The sequence below is a fragment of the Vicugna pacos genome, chromosome 12, assembly GCF_048564905.1.
Source record: "Vicugna pacos chromosome 12, VicPac4, whole genome shotgun sequence".
Taxonomy (NCBI): Eukaryota; Metazoa; Chordata; class Mammalia; order Artiodactyla; family Camelidae; genus Vicugna; species Vicugna pacos.
The window spans coordinates 49693671-49711320 of record NC_132998.1 but is presented as its reverse complement, the minus strand read 5'-3'; the positions used below and the strand labels follow the sequence as shown (position 1 = coordinate 49711320).

General features: G+C 36.3%; 1 protein-coding gene across 2 annotated transcripts in view; it reads left to right on the top strand.

Annotated features, from left to right (window-relative positions):
• GLIPR1L2 (GLIPR1 like 2) overlaps positions 1-16021 on the top strand; it is a 41910-nt gene extending 25889 nt beyond the window's left edge. Inside the window, exons 5-7 of one of the 2 annotated variants that reach the window (XM_072973381.1) lie at positions 7212-7238; positions 7321-7499; positions 15937-16021. In XM_072973381.1, the coding sequence (XP_072829482.1) occupies positions 7212-7238; positions 7321-7499; positions 15937-15984 (254 nt within the window). In that variant the 3' untranslated portion in view covers positions 15985-16021. Of the gene's footprint in view, positions 1-7211; positions 7239-7320; positions 8710-15936 lie in introns of those variants that run through there. The other variant, XM_006197936.4, reaches the window with a different exon arrangement.
• The last annotated feature ends 1629 nt before the right edge of the window (positions 16022-17650 follow it).

Below are 17650 nucleotides of genomic sequence, written 5' to 3'. Positions count from 1 at the left end.
TTTGCTTTGTTTTCTCATGAGCACTTGGTATTGTTGGCATTTTTATTTTAGTCTTTCTTATTGATGTATGGTGGTATCTCATCTTGCTCTTAATTTGCATTCTCCTAATGGCTACTGATGTGGAACATCTTTTCTCATGCTATTTGCTCTCATTATGTCCTCTTTGGTGAAGTGTCTGTTCAAATCCTTTGCCCATTTTTGAGTTGAACTCTTTATTTTGAGTTTTGAGAGTTTTTTATACATCATAGGTGTAAATTCTTTGATTGATAAGTGATTTGAAAATATTTTCTCCCAGCCTGTAGCTTGTCTTTTCATTCTCTTAACAGTGACTTTCATGAAGCAAAGTTTTAAATTACAATCAAATCCAACTTATCAATTTTTTTTCTTTTATGGATTGTTCTTTTGTTTTTGTGCCTAAGAACTCTTCATCTAACCTCAGAGTTTGAAGATTTTCTCCTAGATTTTCTTCTAAATGTTTTATAGTTTTACACTTAGATCTATGATCTATTTTAAGTTAACTTTTGAATAAGATGTGAGATTTATGTTGAAGTTATTTGATTAATTGATTGATTGACTACATGTAGAAGACCAAGTATTCTACCACCGCTTGTAGAAAAGACTATCTTTTCACTACTGAATTGCTTTTGCACTTTTGTCAAAAGTCAGTTGAGCGTATTTGTGTGGGTCTATTCTGGGTTCTCTATTCTGTTCCATTGATTTATGTGTTTGTCCTTTCACCAGTCCACACTGTTTTGGTTACTGTGGCTATATAAAAGACCCTTAATATCAGGTAGAGTGATTCTCCTACTTTACTTTTAAAATATAGTTGTAGCTATTCTAGTGCCTAGCCTTTCCATGTAAGTTTTAAAATAAGCTTGTCTATGTCTATAAAAAGCCTTTCTGGGATTTTGATAAAAATTGCATTAAAGCTATAGATAAATCTGAATGGATATTGACTATACTGAGTCTGCCAATCCATAAACACAGTTTGTTTTTGCATTTTGGGGAGGCACATTTTGAGTTCTTTTACCAATGTTTTGTGGTTTTCAGCTATATATTCGGTATATGTTTTGTTAGAGTTATCTCTAAGTTTTTTTTTTTTTTTGGAACTATTGTAAGTGGTACTTTAAAACTTTTTGGTTATCTTTTCTGTTTCTGATTTCTAGTTTGATCCCATTTTAGTCAGAGAACATACTGCACATGGATTTCAGTTCTTTTAAGTTTTTTAGGTTTATTTTTGGCCTAAGATATATTCTACTTTGGTATATATTCTATGTGTGCTTTAAAAAGAATGTGATTCTGCTATTTTGGGGTATAGTGTTCCATACATGTCAGTTCGATTCTGTTGGTTGATGGGGTTGTCCTTCTACATCCCTAATGATTTTCTGTCTAGATATTCTATCAATTTTTGAGAGAAGGATGTTGAAGTTTCTGGCTATAATTGTAGATTTCACTATTTTTCCCTTTTAGTTCTGTCAGGTTTTTTCATGTGTGTTGAAACTCTGTTATTAGGTGCATATACAATTAGAATTTTATACTTGCTCTTGGTGACTTGACCATTTTATCTATAAGTAGTGTTTCTCTTGGGCATTGAATGAAGGTAGTCAAAAGGAACTAATTTGTGGTTGTAAGATAAATAAGCACTAGGGATGTAATGTACAACATGGTAAATATAATTGACACTGCTGTAAGTTGTATCTGAAAGTTACTAAGAGACTAAATCCTAAGAGTTCTCATCACAAGAAAAAAATATTTTTTTCTTTTTCTTTTATTTTGTGTCTATATGAGGTGATGGATATTCACTAAACTTCTTGTGGTGATTTCATGATGTGTATAAGTCAGATCATTATGCTGTACACTTTGAACTTATATTGCATTGCAATATCAATTATATCTCAATAAAACTGGAAGGAAAAAAATAAGTAATGTCCCTCTTTATCCCTGGCAATTTTTTTTACACTGAAGTCTATTTTGTCTATATAAATATAGGCACTTCAGCTTTCTGTTAATTTACGTTTGAACAACCCACTTTTTTTATAGACAGCATGTGGTTGGATCATGTTTTTTAAATCTATTCTGACAATCTCTGTTTTAATTGATATATTTAGACCACTTACATTTAGTAAAATTATTAATTATTAAATGTGTTTGAAATAAGGTCTACCATTTGATTTGTTTTCTGGGTTTTTTTTTTCCTTTTTTTTTTTTATTGCTGTTTCCCTTTTTATGCCTTCTTTTACGTTAAACACTTTTCAGTGTTTCATTTAATTTGTCTATTATGGTTTCTTTGTATCTCTTTATAAAAATTTTTTCAGTTGTTGTCCTAGGGATAACAAAATATGTACTTTTCACAGTCTATTTAGAATCAATATTTTACCACTTCAGTTGGAATTTGGAAACTTTACCATGGTGCAGATCTCTTTACCTTCCCCCATAGTTATTTTACATATTAAATCTACATACACTGAAAATGCCATCAGTGTTATACTTTTTGTTTTCAACTCTCACATATATTTTAAATAACTCAAGAGGAGAAGAGTAGTCTATTATATTTATCCAGATAGTCTATTTTTTTTTTTAACCATTTGTGGCTCTCCCTTCATTCCTGATAGTTCAAGTTTTCTTCTGGTATCATTTACCCTGTATGTGAAGAATTTATTTTAGCAATTCTTTTAGAGCAGGTTTGTTGGCTCCAAATCTTCATTCAAAAATGTTTTTATTTCCTCTTCATTTCTGAAGGTTATTTTTTCTGGATATAGAATTATTTTCTTGACAGTCCTTTCCTTTTAGCACTTTGAAAATATTGTAGCAGCCTCTTCTGGCATCTATAGTTTCTGATGAGAAACCCACAGTCATTTAACTCTTTCTTGTTATTCTCCTCTGACCTCTTTCAAAATTTTATTGTATTTTTTTGTGTTTAATTCTCAGCAGTTTGACTATAATGTGTTTGAGCATGAATTTCACTGGGTTTGTTCTGCTTGAAGTATATTTAGCTTCTTGAATCCATAGGTCTGTATCTTTTTCCAAACTTGAGAAGTTTTCAGCCATTATCTTCCTATTTATTTTTTTCCAGCAATACACTCTTTCTCTTCTCTGACTGGGACTCTGATGACGTGAGTGTTAGACTTTTTGTTGTCCCACAGTTTCCCTGAGACTCTCTTCATTTTTTTTAATCTTCAGTCATTCAGATCGTATCATTTTTGTTGACCTCTTATCTTTGAGTTCACAAACTCTGTCCCTTGTCATCTCTACTTTGGTAATAAGTCCTTCCAGTGAGTTGTCTTGGGTTTTGTTTTTTTTAGTGAGACCTGGAAGCAGAAAACCAAGCCAAGCCATGCCTGGACTCCTGACCACAGAAACTGTGAGATAATAAATGTGTGTTGTCATAACTTTGTGGTAATTTGTTACACAGTATAGAAAGCAGATGATACCAAAGAAAGACTGGTATATCATCTATACAAAAAAGACCCAAGAAAAAGAGAAAAAACAAACCAAAAATGGCAAAATAATACTGCCATCAATCACCAGAATATAGTGCCATGGAATAGATAGAAAATGAGAACAGATATACCATAAAGCAACTTAAAACAAGAGAACAAAGCAAAGACACAAAGATCAAGGAAGGCATGGCAAAATAACAGAAGATAAAACCACTGGTAGGGCATACAAAAAACGTGGGGAAAAAAAGGCAAAACAATTACATAAGTGAATATCACACTGAAAACAGACAAGGAACCAAGAATGCTGGAAAATACAGTAAGGGATATGGAGGTCATGACTGAGAACTGCAAGCAAGAAATTTGAAAGATTAAAGAGAAAATTATAAACATGCACTGATAAATTCAATATGTGAATAATTAGAGGCCCTGAAATTCAGAACCAAAATAATAGAACAGAAAATAAAGCTATAGATAGATAGACACTTAAAAAAATAATTAGAACTTCAGGAATAGAAATTCTAGAATGTGCACACACTGGAATGTAAATTGATACAGCCACTATAGAAAGTAGGTCATGACTGAAAACTGCAAGCAAGAAATTTAAAAGATTAAAGAGAAAATTATAAACATGCACTGATAAATTCAATATGTGAATAATTAGAGGCCCTGAAAAACAGAACCAAAATAATAGAACAGAAAATAAAGCTATAGATAGATAGACACTTAAAAAAATAATTAGAACTTCAGGAATAGAAATTCTAGAATGTGCGCATACTGAAATGTAAATTGATACAGCCACTATAGAAAGTAGTATATGATCCAGCAATTCCACTTCCTGGTATTTATCCAAAGAAGATGAAATCACTAACTTGAAAAGATGTATGCACCCCCATGTTTATTGCAGCATTATTTACAATTTCTAAGATACGGAAACAACGTAAGTGTCCGCTGATGGATGAATGGATAAAGAAAATGTGGTATATATATATATATATATATATATATATATATATATATACAGTACAATATATATGTATATATATATACAGTACAATCTTATTTAACCATGAAAAAGAAGGAAATATTGCCATTTATTGACAACATGGATGCACCTTAAGGGCATTATGTTAAATGAAATAAGTCAGACAGAGAAAGACAAGTACTGTATGATCTCACCTGTATGTAGAATAAAAAACAAACAAAAGAACCAAGCTCCAGATCCAGAAAACAGATTGGTGGTTGCTAGAGGTGAGGGTTGGAGGGTGGGTGAAATGGGTGAAGAAGTCAAAACTTCCACTTCCAGTTATAAAATAAGTCATGGGATGTAATGTACAGCATGGTGACTATAATTAATACTACTGTGTTGCATATTTGAAAGTTGCTAAGAGGGTAAATCCTGGAAGTTCTCATCACAAGAAAAAAAATTGTAACTATGTATGGTGACAGATGTAAATTAGACTTACTGTGGTGATCATGTCACAAAGCATACAAATATTGAATCATTATGTTGTACATCTGAAACCAATAGGTTTTATGCCAATTATACTTCAATTAAAGTAAAATAAAATAAAATAAAAACAACCTTAAAAAGAAAAAAAAGTGTATAAGGTGTGCCAGGGAAAAGTGACACAAAATAGTCACCGTTTAGACATTGCTTATAAGTTAGAAGAAAAGAAAGAATCCTTTAAGCATCCAAGCAAAAATGTAAAATCATTTATTACAGGGTTCAACAGTCTGAGCTGAGTCAGAAAAACAGCCACTCTAAATATTCTGAGAATTCAATGTTTGGAGTAGGAAATCTAGCTTACATGAAGGTTGTAAACTCTGTGGTAGCAAAGATCAGAGAAGTTGCCATGAAAGAGCAGAGAAGGCATAGTCAAAAGTTCAGGGAAGCAGACACTGAAGACCCCTTAGACAGGAGCACCAAAATAGGTGGTTCTCAAAAACTTTCCAGGAAATTGCTGCTATTCTCAAGAGTCTTTGAGAAGTCTTCTGCCAACTTGCTCATTCTTCAGCAGCAAAGCAGACAGTTTCCCATTCTACCAAGAAACCACTGTGAATCTCACATCCATTGAGGTCTCTGGCTAACAACTACCTCTGAAGGATAATGGTCTCTCCACTTATCTTAAATATTGTAATATTTAATATATTGTAGTATTACAATATTTAAGCTCTACAGTACAAAATGGGCATTACATGGATGTGGTCATAATGCCACGTTGGCAGTTGACAGTCTGCACAGAGGGGAAAAGTTCAGGCTGGACTCTCTACAGTAACAGTCAATGCTAAGAGATGGTGGAGTGATGCCTAGGTTATCCTTCATGCAAGAAGTGATAACCAAGGATTTATATGCAGACAAATTTATTCTTCACATATAAGAAAACCAACAAATACTGTGGGAACATGCAGTAACTTGTGGTATACAGTAGTCTTGAGCACTTCCTCAATAAACTGAATGACTTTCACCAAAATGATGAATGGAAAAGCAAAACCTGCACTGAAAGAACCACCCCTAAGCACTGAATTTTAACTGATAGATAAAGACTAAAGCAAACCCGAAGGTTGTAATTACAAAACTAAATGTACATGTAATAAATTCTGGCATATACAAATGATGTAATTAATGAAACTTGGGAGGAGAAGACAGAGGTAGAAAAATGTGCTTAATTTCTTCAACTTTTATAGCCAAGGGCCAAAAGATATTATTTAAGGCAGATAAATCAAACAATAGAGATGTAAGTAAATTTGGATGTATTTAAATATTTAATCAAGCACAAAAGTGAAGGAAGAACGTAGTCAATGAAAATTAGTGATGAGAACTGAAGAGTCAAAGAACATACTAATTACATCATTACTCTTACTAAGCAATCAATACACAGATGAATTAGAGAAAATACAGACTATGTGGTAAAAGATTTTTTCTAAGGAGCTTGAAAATAGAAATAATTTCATAAAATATGAAGTAATAAATAATACCAAGCACAAGAGGATTAAAATAACCTGAAAGACTCAACAGAAGGTCATTTCATCTCCAAAGTGCCTGAAGAATGATTTCTAGGTTTTCCTCTAAGGGTAGTATCATTGCAAGACAAGGCCCTGGTGGACTTTGGGCTCTCTACGTGTGAGACCTCATTTATCCTCCCTCTCGCCTTCCTAGTGGAACCTGGGAATGATTGTTTGACCTTCTCTGCCCCGGTGAGCAGAGGAAAGGAAATCTGTTTCCTGAAAAGTATTATGATAGCATTGCGCTAGATAGCAAAAAACCATGAATACCCGGCTCTGCGGTTAACCTTGCTGTCCAGGAAATGAAGAGCAACTAAAAGCTTCTGAAGATAATAATTGAATGAGAAAAGCGAGTAGATTCAGAAGATTAATTTGGAGTGATCTTGGGGAAGGAGGAAAAGAGAAATTAAAAAATAAGATGTTATAGGACCCTCGAATGTTGAAGCTGGAACAATCTTTAGATGGCACAGGTGAAGTGGCTGATTTTAATTGACAGGACGGTTTAGAGACAGAATCAGTACTAGAATCCACGTCTCTTCACTCCCACACCTCTATGCTCTTTCCCCCGGACCAGGCTGACTTTTACTAAAAGAAAATATATTGTGCTTTACAACTGGCTACTGGTTGGAGGGGGCACATCAAAGATAAGGGCAGGGTGCCCAAGCACTGGGAGTATGATGTTATTATTGTTGGCGAAAAGTATCTTTTATTCTAGAGAAAGAAGAAATTTTATATAATTCTTTATGAACTTTTTTTTTTTCTTTCTAGGTAATGCAGATCGTGACCAAGCCATATGTATGTATTGTTGTCCCTTATTTCTTGAACAATTTAACTACTTTTTGTGAAATGCAGCTTTCAATTGCTTGTTTATTTACAGATTACCGATTTTGGTATCCAAGATGGGAAGTGCCCCGGCCAACTATATGTGATCCACTGTGCATATTTGTTTTCCTGCTGAGAATTCTGTGCTTTTCACTATGTGCCACAATTGTTTTGATAATACAGTCTCATTTTCCAAATATATTATTGGAAGAAGAGATGGTGTCTGCCCCTGAGGTAACTGGGCCAGCAAAGGGGCAGGAAACGATAGAGGAGGAGGACGAGGAGGAGGAGGTAGAGGAGGAGGAGGAAGGAGTGGAGGGGGAGGAGGGAGAAGGGGACAGGGAAGAGGAGGAAGGGAAAGTAGGGGAGGAAGAGAATGAGGAGGGGTAAGATTTACCACTAGCACAAGACAAAAATGTAATACAAAAAAAAGGCAAAAAATATCCCCCAAAAAACAGATGGGAAAAAAAAAAACCAACATGGAGTTTTAACGAGAAAGAATACGCACAAACCACTATTGCAAAAACTTTTATTCCTTTCTCTTTCCCATATTTATTCAATGAATTTAAATTTAAAAAATAAAGAAACAAACAAAAACCATAGGTTTATAATAAGTACTGTAAGGCAAGTTCTTGGACACTAAGAACAAATAAAGATACAATGAAAGAAATACTAAAAAAAAGATTTGGCCAGTCTAATTAATCTTAAGATCGCACAATGCTATCCTGATACAGGAGGAAATTTCCATGTTCTAACTATGTTTCTGTCTATGTGCTTTAAAATTTTCTTAAGTGGGTTAAAAAGTCTCTCGAGTATTAAATAAGAGTATACATGTAAGGTGCTTAGGACCGTTCCAAGTTCAGGACAAGCGTTTGATAACTTTTGGTCTTGTTCTCATCGTTCCTATCATAACTGTTATTGGTAGTGGTGATGGTGGAGGTGGTTTTCTCCACGTGCTGTCAAGGCATCTAATTCCATTCTCTGTCTCCGTAGTGTATGTCTGGAATGGTTTAAGAGGTATTTGTACATGCTGTTAGGAGACAAATTTATTATTTCTACTTCATGTTCAATATTTAGTTAAAGTCTCGCTGTAATTCTTTACTGGGCCATATAATTTGTTACCACCAAGGGCTAATAAATGTCAAAAGTTTAATTAGTTGTGATTGAGCAGTCTGGCAGCTTCCAAATTTATTTGATAAAATAAAATAAAATAGTTATTTACTTGCAGTTATTCAATGTGTATAGTAATAGTTCATAAGCTAATAATATAAATTAACTTACTGCTTGTAGTACTAATAAGTGAACTGAATAAAAGTACCTAACATAAGCAAAATACCTCAGACGGAATTAACTCTATGTTTATTAACTATGTCATACTGAAAGCCTGTTCTTAAATGGGACAAGATGAGAATTATACAAAAAAGCCATGAACTATTCTCTTGTATTTGGTAGTTTCTGCTTGTTTGTTTGTTTTCACCTGCTTTATTTTGTTTTTCTCAAGAGCTCTGCTATGTGTGTGTGTGTGTGTGTGTGTGTGTGTGTGTGTGTGTGTGTGTATACACACATAAAATTTCCAGAAAGTCAGCCTCTTGAAGTAACCCAGCCGCCTGAAATAAAGCCTTAGGTACAGAAAAGGGCTGATTCTCTTCAGTGACTTTATTTATTATTATTATTATCTTGCATTTGTGTACCACTTCATAGCTTAGAATACTTATTTTTATTACACAAGTTACAGGTTGTCTCCTTCAGCTAGCTCAAGGGATTTTAGTGTGAATCCCAGAGATGTCTGGGAAAACTACCCTTGTTCTGTTTCCACGGCACTGAGTTCAGGAAGGTACTTTCGCCAGGATATTTTAGCATAGACGGTCTGGGTGTGATGGAGAAGCATTTGATTAATTTCTTAAAGTACGCGTATTCTATTCTGCATTGTAAAGCTGAAACTGTTGAGATGCTCCTGGCCCTGGTAAGGCAGTCTCCAGCACGTGTTTGTACCGCATTATGTGCAGGAATATCCCAGCATATGCCTCCAGTCCTTCATTCATTTATACTTTAATCTCTGCCACCATACCTCTGCTAGTGAGGTTTAGTACTAGGAAGTCTGCGCCCTCTTGGTCCTGGAGAATATTGCTGCCCTCTGCCCTATGTCCTGACATTCTTTCGTGTCTTTTACATGAGTGAAAACTGTCTGATGTTCCCAAGGGTTTGGGCCTTGTTTATCTGTCAGTCCATTTACATGGTTACTATAGCAATTGTGCAGAGTGGCAGCCAATGGAAATGACACATAAAGACTCCCTATTCAATATGGGTAAATCTCTGCAGGGAAAACTTGGGGATCATGAAGGGGACAGAGATGATACTGTGATACCCTGTTAGTTTTCTGTTTACCCTGGACTCAGCTAAGGGCTTGAGAGAGTGTGAAAGAATCAGTACACCATGCTATATCATATGGGTTGCAGTATCTGTCCCCAGTTTGTCACTTGCCTTTGTATTTGTCTAGGGTGCTGTTTAAAATTTTTCTATGTAGCAGGAAAGATGGCAGTCAGTAACCCTAGGCCTGTGTTCTTATATCTTACAAAGAAGGGGAAAAAATTTGCCTTACCAGCTCCATCCCAAAACTCAGGAAGTACTCTGATGGGCTTAGCCTGGATCATGATCTCATTCCTGAACAAATGGCCATACCCAGAGAATGTAGACAAAGACCAGGCAAGACTCTGGCTCAATCTAGGATCTGTGCCCATTCCAATACGTGGAAGAGCATGTCACCAACACGGACAGCCAACCATGGCTATAAAGAGCTAGTGGATGGGGAAATGTTCTGTACACACTTGATCTTAGCCAAAAGGCCGAGAAGCGATAAATGTTCTGTACACAGAAACCAGAAACACCAGAGTTCCCACAATTAATTGCAGCAAGGTGCCCCTACAGTTTTTCCCAAACTGATAGCCAGTTGTCTTGAAATCACTTTTTGAATCATTAGTTAATCCCCAGGTATGTTTGAGCATATACTAGGACAAAAAAAAATCCCATTGCAATTTTGGCCAAATACAATTTTGATTTGCACTGAAAAATGTTGAATTAAAGTTAAATCGATCTCTTTACTATATACTACAAGAATTCTCAGAGCCTTTGATAGGCTGTATTTGAATTCGGGATCTCTAGGGCATGTGGAAAATATGAAGAGTAGTTTTCCACCCTTCTTACCATCTAGCACTTTCTCACATATCTGGTCTGCTTTCAAGAGAGTATAGTGTGGTAAATGCTGCCATATATTAAATCTTATAAACATTTGCATTTAGTTTAAAATTTTTAATTTTATTCCATTGATCTGTCTCGTTAAGTTAGTGGTAAGAAATGGATTATGCCGAGGTGATGGTTAATTTTATGCGTCAACCTGACTGGGCTAGGAGATGCCCAGAGAGCAGGTAAAACATTCTTTCTGGGTGTGTCCGTGAGGGTACGTCCAGAAGATATCAGCATTTGAATCAGCAGAGCCAGTAAAGAAGACCCCCTCACCAACGTGGGTGAGCATCATCCAATTTGCTGAGGGCGCTAATAGAACGAAAAGGTGGACGAAGGGCAAATTCACTCTTTCTGCTTAAGCTGGGGCATCCATCTTCCTCCACCCTCAGACATCAGCGCTCCTGGTTCTCAGGCCTTCAGACTCAGATGGGGACTTACACCATTGGCTGCCCTGGTTCTCAGGCCTTCGGGCTTGAACTAAGACTGCAGCACCAGCTGTCCTGGGCCTGCAGCTTGCAGATGGCAAATCATAAGACTCCTCAACCTCTGTAATCATGTCAGCCTCTCCCTCATAATAGACTCCTTTCTGTGTACCTCTATATCTCCTATTGGTTCTGTTTCTCTGGAGAACCCTAATACAGCTGAGATGCTGTTAACCTAGGTCTCTTGACCTAGGAATATCACATCCGCCTCGCTCCTCTCCCTCTCCCAGACACATACTCCCTCGCTACATGAGACTTAAGGAAGGCAAAGTAATACTTTACTGTTAGCAAGGACTTTGTCCCCACTAAAGAACCACAGGGAGCTTGATTAAGCTCTGTCCAACTATGACCTGTGCACTCTCCCACCCCAGTACCTATCCCTGGATCTCAGGATTCACCATTGAATAGAACTGAAAGCAATACCTACCTGCCAATTACCAGAGGAAACAGAAGCCAAAGAATTTAGCAGATGTATATCCCAGGCCTATCCTATATGAGTAAAGATAGAAATGTTACAACTCCAGAAGGAGATGTCCCTAAGTATGGAGCAAAAATAGAGAAGAAATCACACCCATGTTTATTGGGACTTTTCGTTTTCTCTTTGACTGCTCCATTCCAAATAACATGGCCAAGCCAGTTCAATGGACTATGATTAATCAAATTTAATGTTCCTGCTAGAGTGGAATAAGAGGACTAGAACGCATAAGAAGAGCCCGAGGCCAGTTTCATCACTTTTACACCGGTAAGATTCTTACTATTATTGTTATAGTAATCTAGTACATTTTCTCATCTCTCTTAAAGAAATCTCTCCTTATTTTTCTTTCTTCAATTTTTTTTTCTATTCTTATTGGGATTATTTTGTCAAATTACAGACAAATCCCATTAGTATCTTTAATTGGGATTTTTAATCATTGAGATTTATATTTTAAATAAGTGAACATGGACACTTCTCATTGTGGTTTTCCAATTCAGGATATTAGCTCCATATTTATTCTACTTATTTAAGTACTGTCACTCATTTCTTACTTGCTTTCCTCTGTAGGACACTAGTTTTTGCTCTGCCTCTTAGCTTTTTCTTCCATGATTTTTTCTATTTCTTCCTTGAGAGCTTCTCCCTCATATTCCTTGCTTTTTCCTCTCCTCCTGCCATCATAATACATTCTTATATTACAACAGTAAAATAAGCATATTTATGTATTTGACTCCAGCTTAACAGTTTTGTCATTTACACATAATTATTAGGATAATTATTAAGACTTAAATAAAATTAATGATCTCAATTAAGAGGTTATTTACTATCAAAGGACTTTTGCATAAAAGTTACTATTTACCTATTGTAATGCTAAATTTATTATTTATATTCAAATAAACAAAATTATGAACATGAATTTTATTAAACATGTAGTAAACAAATTGCCTCCCCTTAAAAAATAGATTATAATTGCAGCTTTAGTATGAGGTATTCTGTTGAACTATTTATGTAACTTAAAAGCAAGAAAAAATAGTATTTTTGTAAATATAATAATTTTAAAACTTTGTCCTGTTCTAAAATCTTAGTACATTGGGTTTAATTCCTTCTTTACTATTTCTACTTCTGATTTGTTTATAGAGATTTAATAACACTTATGTTGCTGCCCTCCCAGGATGACACCCAAGGAAACCTTCCTCTCAGTAGGTTCTATTTTATCGTTGCCCTCTCGAGCTCTGACACTCAGGAATTAAGATCCTCCAAATCTGAGACAGATGCTGGATTAGGGCTACGTTAACAAAGTACCACAGGGGTGGGAGTATAGCTCAGTGGAAGAGTACATACTTCGTGTGCATGAGGTCCTGGATTTAATCCCCAGTACCTCCTCTGAAAATAAATAAACCTAATTAAGGCCCCCTACCAAAGTAAAATAAATAATACAATAGTAAATAATTTTTTAAAAAGTACCACAAACTTGGTGGCTTAAAACAAGAAAAATTTATTCTTTTATACTTCTGGAGGCCAGAAGTCCAAAATCAAGATATAGGTTGGGCCATCTTCCCTTTGAAGCCTAGACGAGGTGAAGCTTCCTTGCCTCTTCCCGCTTCCAACAGCCCAAGGCATTCTAACAGCCCAACTCCGATCTTTGCCTCCAAGGACGTGTAAGATCCCCTATCCAAATAAACCACTGGCGTCCCTGTCACTGACTTTGTGCCCTTTAGTCTTGAGGCTGGGCAAGTACAAGGCTTGCAGGCCCGCAGGGTGCAGCCCAAAGGTGCCTTGGCTGGGGATGCTGATCTCTCTCTGAATAACTTCTCCTGAGGTAGCCTTTCTTTTTCCTCCTCCTGCACAAATCAGAAACTAGCTATCTCCTTTGTCTCCCCGTTCTGATACCGGCACCATCCCTTCCTACCTTCTTCTTCTTCATACCTGGAGTGTAGATGTGAAGTTTAGATGGGGCAGCTGTCTTGTGACCGTGAGATAAGAAGCATGAGTGGAAAAGCCACACGCTAAGGATGATGAAGCAGAAAGAAAGGAAGAGCTGGAAACAGTGACATCATTGTTGGTGCTGCACCTGCCCTGGACTCCTCACTTCTGGATTTCTTATTATTTTAGAAAAAATATAGCCCATTGTAGTTAAGCCACTATAGGTGAGGTTTTGTGCAACTAAACCTTCCCTTCCTTCAAGAACAACCTCAAGACAGTGAAACTCAAGACGAAACAGCAGTGTTAATGGACTGCATTCCCCGGCCTAACTGCCTGGGTAAACTTATGAGCATCAATCATGTTGATTAGTGATTTAGTATCAGCATATCTTAGCAGCTCTACCCAAGTAGCTGGCATCTTATTTTAAATAACAGATAGTAGATATTTTCATTCTATTTTTCTTGTTCTTTCTGTTTTAAATCAAAAGTGTGACCTTCTGAAGTTGTTAAGTTATAGTCTCATCAGTGACAGATGTCGTCCTCACAGACAGATTCTTAGTACCAACTGACTTGTTCATGTGTGCAGTTGTCTTTGCCAGCTTTGATTCTAGGTATCAGATGACCACAGATACCGCCCCCCCCCCCCCACGGAAAAGTTTCCTGTTTGGCTTCTTATCTGACTAGCTCTTTCTCTCTTCCTGGTTCAGCCTTTCTTACTGACTTTGGCCAAAGCTTTTAATCCTCCTTGCAACAAACAGCCCCATGAAATCCTGGCTGAGCTTACCTACAATGAGCAAAGTTGACTGAGAAAAAACAAAGAGAGAGAGAGAGAGAACAAAAATTGCAGTATCAAGAATAAAACAAAGGACGCTACTAGAGAAGTCTTAGAGAAATTAAAAGAATGATAAGTAAATACAGTGAGTAACTTTTTGTCAAGAGATTGAACAATTTAGACAGAATGGGTAAATTCTTGAAGAACCACTTTGAGAACCAACATGAGAATAACAAAAAAAATTTGAAATGACTTCACGTCAAAAATTGTGAAAGATCTGAGACTGAATCTTGCTTGCAAGTCAGCAAGTTAGTCAACCACAATTGCAAGGATTCTAAACAAAAATACAAGACCTCTGGGTCAAAGACAAAGGACAGTATTCTACTCACAACAATGCTAATGAATGAAAGCTTTTAAAAACATTTTCGTTTCTTAAATTTTATTTATATTAAAGATATACCTATGTGTAGTTTAATAATACTGTAAGGCCTGTAATAAAAGCATAATATATTTGCCCTGGAACCGTAGCTAAGAAAACATACTTTAGAAGATGCTTTAGCTATGAAACTGCAGAAAGAAGACAGAAAAAAAGAATTCAAAGGAAACTGCCAAATTGCTACTGAAACCGCTATTTCCTTAGGGTTGAGCAAGTTCAAAATAATTTCCTTCTCAGAAGTGAGACATTACCTAAGCTAAAATGTGTGGCTAGTTAAATAGTGTAAACATTGGATAAGTCTCAGTGCACTAAGATTTTATGGGCTGCTTTATCTCTTTGACCATTTATATCTTGTATTCCTACCTATAAATGCTCAGGTTATATTTAGATGCCTAACAAGTTTAACTCATGAATGACTAAGTCTAGCAGCATTATTCAATATTATGTAAACACTTAGTAAACACAAGCATCCATCTATTAATATTTATTCACTTCTGCATGTTGATTGAGTTAGAAAGTACATTTATCCTGTTTGAATTTATAATGATTTTTTATATGTAGCCATCACAATTATCTTAGGATAATTGGTATCAGAAAAGGATTGTTTAGCTTGAGAGAAGAAGTTTCCTTAAATCCGTAAAAGTGGAACATAAAAGAACTGGCAATATTGAAAATAAAAAGTCATAAAATGTATAATCATCCTCATCAGTTTATTCAGTCCCATGTAATTAATATTTGTTCTGCTTGCATCTAGTTTTTCCATTAGTTTTGGGAATTTTTTAACCAGTTCAGCTTGATGATCTTGAAGTTATCAAAAACCTGCACTTGTCAAAAGTCTTTTCCATGAATATCTCTGAAGATAAAATATTTTTGCAGAAATCCTTTTGCAAAAGCATCTGAGCAAAACAGAAACTCTCTGTAAATGACAAGGCTTTTTAAAAATGCCCATTACTAAAGAGCTGATGAGAATGCATCGAATGGAGTTTTTGAGGAAATTTGGTTATTTCTGTGACAGATAATATTTTTGTGATAGTATATGATTTGGCCACCCACGATGATGGCTGTTCTTTCTCTCTGTACATCCCCGGCTTGACCAGTCCCTGCTTCACCTACATCCTGACTCCCATGACTGACCTTCCCTCTTCATCACAGAGCCTAATTAGTAAATGCCTACATACTTGCCCCAGCCCCAGCTGGTAACTGTTCTAATCTTTCGATCAGAACATCTCCACTAGAATAGCTTATTATCTCATTAAGGGAGGTACGCCTCTGCTGGTTTCCCTGGTAACCAGTGAGCCAACCTGATGTCAATTTCCTATATAAGTGGTAACCTCCCTCTCCACTCAGCTCAGTGATAAAGACTGCTGCCAAGGCTCGTCTCTGTCTGCCACATAACAGTGGGGTGTCGCTCCAGGACCTTCCTTCAGCCATGTAAGATTTGCCTGCCTGTGAAACCAGTGATGTCTCTGTCACTGACTCCGGGCTCTTTCTTCTGTCTCGAAGCTGGGCAAGTACGGGGCTTGCAGGCCTGCAGGATGCATACAGCCCAACAGGTAATAACTGGAATTGTGACAGATAATACTACACCAGGACATTTCAGATTTTCAGGAATTTCAGATAATTTCTGAAACACTTACAACATATAGCTGTAAAAACACAATGTAATCCTAGATCACATAAACTTGAAAAACATTTGTGTTAGTTTCTGTTATATTTTAATTCATATAAGTGCTTGTTTGTTTTAAGCCAATTAAATAGAGCTATTTTATAAATTTATCTTAGCAATACTGCCCAGAGGTAGATACATATCACACATCTACTATGTAGATATAAACACACATGAACTTACAGACAGATGCAATGACCTTATTGTCTCGTTTTAAAATTTCAGCCATGACACAGGTACAAAAATGTAAAGCTGGCTGATTATAAAAGGAGATGAATCTGATTTGTTTTTCTGGTCGATGGGACAAGCTAAGGTTACCTGCTCAATGGCTAAAGCCTTTCACTAATATCTGTGGAGAAGCACTTAAGAGATTTTTTTCATCTGCCTAAGTTTCAAATTACCTTTCACCTTTTTGTTCTCTTTCTGATAAGACTTACTTTCTTTAAGTTTACAGAATATTTTTATCTTGAAAAACAGAGAAGGAATTTAAGTTCCTCCAAAAAGGACTTTGGTTTACAAGCTCTTTGAAATAAACAGGCGGGGTTTGGGGACTGGTGAAAGGAATGCGTAGACTTTGAACTGCCTCTATAACTGCATTTCTAGTTTTACAAAGAATTTTAGGATAAGGACAGTTACTCCCAATGCCTTACGGAATTGGATTGTAATTTAAATGACATCAGAGGAGGGGCCACCCATAAATCCTTTTACAAGGGTTTTAGAAAGCTTTTCTTTCTTTCTAGGGACAGTTTCATTTCAGCTTAGGGGAGGAGGCTTAAAAAATTCCTGTCAGGCTCTGAATATCAGTTTCTAATTCAGCCAAATTTCTGATCATAAAGTTATTAAATCCTTCTTGCCAGGTTTCAGCTAAAACAAAGAGTAAATATTTCTGGCAGTATTAAATATCTCCTCAGAGAGGGTGCAAAGGTTACTGCATTCCTAAGATCCAGAGTCACTCCCAAAGATTGCCAAAGAAAGAACCAATAGCCTGCATGTCCCTGCCATGTAGAGAGTCAAACTCTTTGAGGACACAAAGCAATACAAGCAAGAAGGCAATAGTTGTCCCTGGGAGAGGAAGGATCAATCAATATCAATTGGTCTGGATTTGGAAAGAAAGGGACAGCGTGTGATTTCATTTTTCCGTCTCAACTGGGCACTACAGACAGAGATTTGGGAGAACTGACTATGGTAAGAATTCTCACCCTTCACTGGCTTCTACCACTTTTTCCAGGATCCTCTCTGCAGACTGTTTTTTAAACTAATTTTAATTTTAGCCTTGGTTATTTAAGAAACTAGCATAGCTTCCTATGATGTGTTTTAATGATGGACCCTTAGGAAAGGGCAGTAGGAGGGGCCCAGGTATTATTTCAGGTGCCTGGCCTTGGAGCTGTCGTGACT